The sequence below is a fragment of the Melanotaenia boesemani genome, chromosome 7 (genome assembly GCF_017639745.1).
Source record: "Melanotaenia boesemani isolate fMelBoe1 chromosome 7, fMelBoe1.pri, whole genome shotgun sequence".
NCBI classification, from domain to species: domain Eukaryota; kingdom Metazoa; phylum Chordata; class Actinopteri; order Atheriniformes; family Melanotaeniidae; genus Melanotaenia; species Melanotaenia boesemani.
This window is the reverse complement of record NC_055688.1, coordinates 31,261,700-31,270,883: the sequence shown is the minus strand read 5'-3', so window position 1 is coordinate 31,270,883 and position 9,184 is coordinate 31,261,700. Positions and strand designations below refer to the sequence as shown.

General features: G+C 37.8%; 1 protein-coding gene across 1 annotated transcript; it reads right to left on the bottom strand.

Moving 5' to 3' along the window:
* Positions 1 to 3,697: 3,697 nt before the first annotated feature.
* Positions 3,698 to 8,430, bottom strand: adrb2a (adrenoceptor beta 2, surface a). Its single transcript, XM_041990211.1, has 2 exons — positions 8,278 to 8,430; positions 3,698 to 8,006 (listed from the first exon to the last, which is right to left on the bottom strand). Exon 2 carries the CDS (start codon positions 8,004 to 8,006, stop codon positions 6,744 to 6,746), a length of 1,263 nt encoding a protein of 420 aa, XP_041846145.1. The 5' UTR covers positions 8,278 to 8,430; the 3' UTR covers positions 3,698 to 6,743.
* Positions 8,431 to 9,184: the final 754 nt, after the last annotated feature.

Genomic DNA, 9,184 nt, shown 5'->3' with positions numbered 1-9,184 from the left:
GGGAATTACTCGCCATATTTTCCCACTGAGGCAACTTCTTCTGCAATTAATCCAGATCCTTTGCACAGCAAATTAAACTTAATGTAATGTGTTTTAATCCAAAAAGAAACCTGCAAGAATTGTTTAAGGTACATCTTGTGACAGATGAAATATCACAAACAAAACAAGGCTCATTTTCAGGATTAGAACCTCACCTGTGAAACATGTTTGTCATGGTTTAGGGTCATTTCATTGTTCATGGACTCTGCACCTCATATCATTGATTGAACTGCAGAGTGAGAGTGCAGAGAGAAGTTACAGTTGAACCAAATGGGAATCTTTCACCAGGATGAATCCTACAAAAATGCTTCAAAATGAAAAAAGTGTGGGTTGTAGTATGGTTAAGTCAAAATTCCAGATGTTAATCCTACTGAAATATTGTGGGAGGTTTTGAAACTGCAGCACATGTACAGTATTAAAACCCTCAATCACTTTGTAAAATGGAGTCAGAAATTCAAGCCAAAGATTGGTTAACAATTATGAACATCCAGAAGAAGCTTTGTACTGAATAACCTCTGTGGCCAACGGAACACATAATCTTCCAACTGAAACTGACATCTTTTTATAATTTTTCTTTAATAAATATGTCAAAATGCTAATAATATTCATTTGACATACTTATTGTATAGGGAATATACTTTGACGCATTTATAAATAAGAAAATCTAGTGGATAAGTTTAAACAATTTTGGAAAACAATGAAAAAACCAAACAGGATAACAAAATTTGTCTTCCTTAAAAACTGTTTTTTAAGAAATTGCACATAAACCACATGTTTTAAAGTCACATTTGTGTTTATAATCTCTGTCAGGGTGGAGCAGATTTTTCAGAGACAGACAAAGTGATCTGAGATGTGCTTATGTTTACACATGGATCTACACACTTGCACATGCTCAACAGGCCCATGGGAGGGAAAAGACTGCAGACAGAATGGTGCCTTGCTCACGGTGCCAGGGGTTCATACATGCTTACACTGTCTAGTGTTATGTAACTGCCTCCAAACACATATCTAACAAAAGTTAGGTAGCTCTTATTTCACTTTTATTACTCTTTCATTTTTTTCTCTCTCTTACTCAGACAACTTCTGAAAATGTCCGTTTTATGTAACTTTTTAAGGATTTGGGTTCCTTGGTTGGGTTGGAAATTGTCTATCAAGCTCCACAGAGCACATGTCTGATCTCATAGTCTCATATCTGCAGAGGTGCCAGTGGATCGGCCTCAGTGGACATCTAAAGCCCAAAAGACACGAAGCATTTGCTATGAGCTGAGCTGAAATTACATTGCCATGCAGCTGGTAAGACTTGAGTTTTTAAAGATTACAGGATAAGACAAACAATGTCCATGAGAGAAGATTCAATGGAAAAGTGGAGACACCAACAATACTGTGGCATATTGATTTTACACAGTTTATGAGTATTTAGAGCACTCCAGTACTTCACAGGGCCACAGCACACTCTCATTAATCAACAAAACCTAAAGCTCTGCCTCCTGTAAGTGCTGCTCAATGTTGTTTCTTTCATCATTTTATCTATAATGTAGATCAAAGTTTAACAAACATAAACTTGAAGGTATGTTCTTCCTTCTTTCACAGTTACCTGTTACCCTTGAGCAGTGAATGTTTATTTTATCTTAGTAAAGTCAATAAAGTATATAATATGAGGAGAAAACACTTTTAAACAAATCATCCATTGTCAAACGACAGCTGATAAAATGCAATACCGGTGATAATGGCTGTGAGCTGGCTCCAACACATTAAAAAAAAATTTAAATTCCTTAAACAATTCCAACATATGGAGCCAATTTTTCCAATAAATCAGTGATATTTGTTGTGCCAGTTGCTGTCATTCGGTTAATGAACTGAATTGTACTTTATTGTCCCCAAATGATTACAGTATTTTTACAGTACAAAATATTGAGAAAAATAACTGTTTAAAGGGATGTAAAAATACCCAAATAAATTGAAAATAATAATGTCACTTATTACTATCAGCAAAGCATTACAGTTTTGTTTTTTGTTAATTTGTTTGTTTTATTAGCTTGGCAACAACTGAGCTGATAGCTGATAGTTTTATATTTCCATTTAATTTAAATTTAAATTGTATATTTAACATTTGTTTTTCTTTGTTTTTTTCTAATGAAAAATTAATGGCCAATTAAAATACACGCTAAAATTAACCTTCGCTCTAAGTAATTAATTAATTAATTGAGACAAAAAGCAGGTAAATACAACATAAAAAGATGTTTTTCTGTATTAAGGATTTAAACCGTAAAAAACAAAGTTTTTTAGTTTACTTTGAACGAGACTACTTTACAACAGCATCAAGTAAAATAGAGAACTTTGCATTTGCACCACTTTTAATACACATGTCAAAGGGAGGTATCAGGCCTGAATTCATGATAATCTTTTTATTTTGGGAATATGTGCATATATTAACAGCAGGAATATGTTAAATAAAGATAATTTGTACTTGAAAGTTTTTAAAGACTTACATGCTTCTTACTTGCTACTTCTGCATGGAATAGAATAGTGTGAGTATGCTACATTTAACATCTTATTTAGTCTTTTCACCAGGAAATACATTATCTAATTCACAAAACCCAGTTTGCATCATAATTTTCTAGTCAACTCCATTTCCTCCCATGTTAGGAAACATGAATAATATTTGAACACATAACCAAATGCCAAATACTGAGATTTGTATGGTTCTACTGTATAAGAGATCTCTGTTGTTTCACTTCTTTTATAGCTAGTTGCTCAGTATATTCTTGGAACATTGGGCAAAATGTAGTTTTAAAAGGAGAGTGGAAAAAGTTTTCATTGTATCCTGCTCGCCTTCCCATTTCATTCCACCTGAATCTCACACTGATGATTTTCCCAGTTAGAAATAACTAAACTGCTCTCAGTATTTGTGCTTTCTGCCTTCAGGGAGCTAGAGACATGGAATCTGAACAATTTAATGATCATAAAAGACACATCAATGAGAACATTACATGCAACATGAACATCATTTATTTCAATAAAAATGTTATACATCACACACACATTTTTTATATAAATACCACAGGGCACCACATATTATAAAGAGACTTTAACAAACAGTGACAAGAACTTGTGCAAAAATAGTGAACATTTAGTAAACATTCAGTTGAGTGATGATGTTTTCACTCTGACCACATAAAAGAAGTTCACATATGACACATATTTGTTTTTCATGTGACAGCTAAAGCAATATTCAGCCTTCCAACAAAATTCACATTTAAATATTACATCAATCTCTGTAAATAGTTGGCCTTGATCAGCATCTGTGCTGAGATGCTGCAGCTCTCTTCCTCTTGTGACTCTTTGCTTTGAGTTGCAGAGAGGAAAAACAACTTCCAAAAATATTATTGTACAAGTCAATGGGCAAATTGTTCATAGTTCATGAACTCAAATGTGTGTTCTAATCTTCAGTCCTCACAAATATGCCATGAAAGTGCCATTTAGTGCTACTTCAGGTTCATGAAAAAAGTGACTTTTGTTAATTAGAAACAGCCGTGGGTGAGGGAGGACAGCATTGGCTTTAGCCCACTTGGATCATGTAAACGTGCATCAGTCCATGACATACACTGTATGCTATTACACTGAAATATGTGTGACATGTGTGTGCCAAATTGCAACATAACCTCTAAAACTCATCCGTGCTGTGACCCATAGTCTTCTTTTAAAATAACTTTTTTTTTTTTTTTTAGCTGAGTTAGCATAAGTACAGCAGTGGGTAAAGTGCCTTCGACCAGGCACTGGGAAAACTGAATGTGCATTGTAGGCATGATATAAAACATGTACTGTGCTTGGAATGTTGTACTGTCAGCTCAGCATTCAAGACTCATTGCACATAACAGTGTTGTGTCCTCAAGCATTGAGGATGTGAAAGCATGAATTACAATCCTTATTGTACAGGGGTATTGAAGAAACAGTAACCATTTGTAACTGCAAGATAGCTGAACTGCAAGGAGAGGCCACTGCCAGGAGGGTGCAGTGTAGATATATAGTTCACAACCTATTCACTTGGACTAAAATAGAGCACTTGGAAAGGAAACAGCACAGAAGTCCACAAACACAACACCACTAATACATTTCAGACATGCAAACAATCACTTCCACAATGCTTCAATAATTACATAAAATAGATAAAAGTTAAAAAAGAAGAAGCAGCAGAGCCACTAATTAGTGCCAGTTCATCAGTTAACTAAGTGAATACAACATATCAAAGACTTGGTCTGAGTTCTTTTCTAGTATTGTGCTGTCAGCATGCTGTACAGTGAGAATGTTAAAAAAAAAGGAAAAAAACGGCAAAGTACATTTCTTGTGACATTCAACCCCTACATTTACTTTGCTGTAAATTCGCAAAAAAGAAAAACAGAAAAAGATCAACATGCTGGAAAGCTTGTTTTTCACATGGCAAAGGCTGACGCATGATGACACCATGTTTACGTCTATTCCTAAGGTCTGTGATAACAGTGCTGACCAAACCTTGCGATACAGTACATAGAGATTTCCTCTGGAGGGAACAAAGTTCACAGTTTTGACAGTGTCAGCTGATCCAGCTCCTTACAGAGGCAATGCTACATGCACTAAAACACATGTCACTAGCACCAATTTAGACTGGCAGAGAATCCCTTGCCGCCCCCCCCTCCCCACCTTCAGAAGCTCCATTTAGCGTGTTGTCACTTCAATCAGATCGTACAAGAGACTCCCAAACTGACTGGGGAAGGGGGCTATGTCTAGAGTCACACTTCCACTACCTCTCTTTATCTTAATGATCTTGCAAGCAATTTAGTCTGAAGAAAGAGCCTGACTGTCTTAATTAAATCCCTCCATACTAAGCGCTCACTGCCCATTATAGCCTCCTTACATCAAGAAAAGAAAGCATTCCCAAGAGCATGAAATCTTAAAATGGGTGGCAAGAAATAAAGTCTCATTTCAGGTTGATCCTTTGGATCGCATCACAACCTGTAAATTGGAAACTCTATCAGTGGTCATCTACTAATCTATTTCAAGGTTGATTTTTGGAAAGAGTTATTTGATTTCCCAGCTAAACAGCAGAGATAATATATTTATCCATGTTTATCGAGACTGGGCTCAGCTGGATCGGGCTGTTTCCTGGAGAATGCACACCAAGAAGCATTTTAAAAAGACTGACTGAAACTGACTGAAACAAGTGGAACAGCTGAGGCACTGTTCTGTGGACTCCTGAGTGGTACACTAATTTTAGAGAGACTGAGACATCTGTATACACTGAGAACAGTCTGCGAAATGTCAGGAAGTGGTGACAAAGTTGCACTATACAGGGTTCTGTCATTGTTTTTGTCTTCGAATCGCCACCACCACACTTTTGACCTGGAGCATTAACACTTGGCTATGTTAACGCCCTGTTTATTATTATGCATGATTTGTACCCTTGTACTATGAGGAAATGGCTACTCTGGTTGCAGTAAACAGTGCCCATACACAGCAAACACAAAGATTTGATAAACACCCAGGGGTTGTGCAAGCACGGGTTAAACTGCTACTATTGCATAGAAGGGAAAATGAAATACTTTCTAACACTTATGTAATCGCTATAAAATATACCAAATATTAATGTGCATGCAACACTTTTGAGCCACTTTATAGAACATGACTCTGTAGTAAACTATGAAAAAAAAAAAATTACCGGTGCTTTCAAGCTCCAAGCATTTAAGTTCAATTTACCATATTATCCATAATGGCTTTAGTTTTCCATTCAAATATATCATATATCTTTATCGTTTCTAACATAATCTCGCTGATAGAAGAAACTTTTAAGTTTTATCATAATATTAGCAGAGGATGGCCACAGGGGTTTGTCAGCTCAACAGGGAGATTTAGATTACATCTCTGGTGCTTTCAGCTGACAACTGAAACTCAGATTAAACAGGCTGTTAAGCACAAGAGCAGGAAGAAGTGCGAGAAAAGGGAGCAAGGTTTTAACTTGAGTGTTGTTGATCTTAACACTCCTATACCTAATAAAAAGAGAAAAAACAGACTGAAGTATGCCAGATTATAATCGTGGCTGATTTGGAATGCATTTTTTCATACAAAGCACCAGAATGGGTGTTACTTTACTATTTACCAACTTCTGATGCAACTAAGATACTTGCTTTATATGCCAGTTAGGTGCACCCAGATCTAACCCACAACTTAAATTAATAATGAAATAAAAAGTATGTTTATTCTAATTTTATTTGTGGGATTTTTTCCCAAGAGCTTTGGGACTGAAACTATGCCCAAAAGGTCCAGCTGAAGCCAAATATATTATCGTCAGACAATTTAAAGCAAATAAACAGCCAAGACACAGCCCTAGTTTAACTCCAGTGGGCAGAATGTAAAAAATAATGAGTTAAGATTTAAATATTTTAAAACTGTGATGAGGTAGATGATCAATGTAAAAAAAAAGAAACATAAAAAATAGGACAATGATCTACTTACAGTATTAATTTACTGTACAAAAAAAAAAAAAATAAAAAAAATAAAACTTTCCTTAGCTCAACATGATGATTGCAGTTTTTTTAAAGCAGTCAACAGAATATTTGCCAGTTGTTTTGACTGGCCTTACCTTCATCGGTCAATTGAGGAGCAAAACAGTCTATGTTAGCAGTGTAAACACATCTGGATTTCCTTGTTGACTGCAGTGTCAGACTCCAAGTTTATAAGGTGGCTGTTACAGTCGACAGGGTTTTGTTGCAGTTGCCATTTGGGTCCACCGTTCTGTCCAAAGCACCGGAGACCCCCGCTCCTTTCACCAGACACCCTTCATTGGTGTCACTGTCCTCTGAGTTTCCCTTACTCCTCCCTTGCTGCTCGCTCTGCCAGCTGTGCCTGCCGTAGATGTATCCATTCACTTGTCCCGGGTTACTGAGGCGGTTCCTCTTAATCCTGAGGATTTCCTTGAAGGCGTATCTGAATTCAGGACTCCGGCAGTAAATGAGCGGGTTGAAGGCAGAGTTGGAATAACCTATCCAGTTGAGTATCCTAAAGATGTCTTTGTTCCCCACGTCCTGTATAGTCATCACCACGTTTAGCAGAAAGAAGGGCAGCCAGCAGAGAGTGAAGATCCCCATGATGATGCCCAGTGTTTTTAGGGCTTTGTGTTCCCGCAGGCAAAACTTAACCTTTTTTTGGCCACGCCCATTGTTAGCTTCCAGAGTTTTAAAGTCGCTGTTGTCACTATTGTGAAAGCGTCCAACGCTTTGCTCAATCTTTCTGAGCTGCCTCTTGGCCTCCTGGAAAACACGGCTGTAGACGAAAACCATTATGATTAAAGGGATGTAGAAGGAGATGATGGAGGAGGTGATGGCATAAGCCATGTTGGTGTCAAACTCACAGCAGTAGCTGTTGTTTATACACTTTTCTGCGTCCTCTGTCTTTGCTGTTGACCACTTCATATGGATGGGCAGGTAAGATGTCAGTGCCGCAATTACCCACACCAGTACAACCACAATTCGAGCTTTGCACTTTGTCAGCATTGACTGGTAGCGGAAGGGTGAAGTAATGGCTAAATATCTGTCTATGGCTATTACACACAAAGTCTCAATGCTTGCCGTCACGCAGAGCACATCGGTCGCAGTCCAGAACTCGCACCAGAAACTACCAAAGTGCCAGGAGTTAAAGATAATGTAACAGGCACCGAAAGGAACCACAATGAGACCCATGACCAGGTCTGCACATGCCAGGGATGTGATGAAACAGTTGGTGACATTTTGGAGGCGTTGAAAACGGGCAATCGCTGTTATGACCAGGATATTGCCGAAGACAATGCACAAAACTAGCAAAGACATGATTATGCCCAACAGGATCATGACGGTTTCACTGTAACCTTCCTCAGTCTTGGGCAGTGAGGACGAGTTTGTTACGTCTGCTCCCAGTGACATGCTCATATTGGAGTATGTTAGGGGGGTTGTACTTTCCATCTGCAGAAACCATATGCGGACAACAAGCACACACAAACATGCACACACACACACACACACATACACACAAAAGTGAGTATTACAATTCAAATGTAAAATTAAGTTGTAAGATTAATATAAAACAAATGTAGCAAAGTCTTTGTATATATGCACTAAAAGCTAGTTCTGACAAAAAAGAAGAAATGAAATTACCAGACTAACTCAGATCCTGTTCGGCACTAAGAAGCTATAGAGCAGGTTAAGCAAACCAAACAAAAATAAAAATGCAAACCTTGACAGGCAGTTGTTGTGTTTCCTGTTTTCCATACACCGTTAAAAACCTCAGTGCACGGATAGTTCCTGCAAAAGAATCACATGCCCATTCCACTTTCCGTTTGTCTTGATCTCTGTGCTTCTTACTCCTCAGTCTGTCAGTTGAGCAGTGTTTCCTCCAATGTGTCTCCCAGGCTATTTGTCAGAGCCCTTATAACATGCTGTGGTGACATCATGGTCGCTGCTCAGCCAATCAGACAGCCAGCCTGCTGAGGGTGCTGAGAGCTCTCAGGAGTTTGAACACACTGTCCCTGCAGTTGCGTTAGCAGGGCTGCATGAGGCAAAAGCTGCCAACAAAAGCAAAGACTGGTAATTTACATATTTAAAATTTCTGTGAATCTGTTCCACAGTGCATGTACTATGTAAAGTTAGGTTCAATGAAATATTCAGTCCAGAAATGCAGTCCAGTTCCTAAAGGGAAAGGAGTTACAGCTTTTGGTTGTTAGTCTGGATCACTTAAATGTATCCAAAACAAGTGAAGCTCTCTTCAGTCTTTTTAATATCAGGTCAAACTCACAAGTTATCCAACTGACAAGTCAAGCTAACATCAGTAGACCTATTTATGACGTATTGGGTGGTTTGAGTTTCTCCACACTCATCCTGACAAAACCTTGGAGTGCTACTGTGTCTGTTTTTCGTTTCTCTCTTTTTTTCTTTAGCCATAAAGTCTTACTAGTTTAACACAGAACAAGTAATGCAGCACACACTAAAAGTAAAAAGCGGTTCAGTCCTTGTCAATACATTAAATAATAATAAAAAAGCTTGTGTTTATGTAATACTGTGAGTAAAAACATCAAGAGGTCAAACTATATAAAATTCCCTTCCATTTCTGAATCTGCAGACATGGTCGTGAGAGTGCAGTCAGC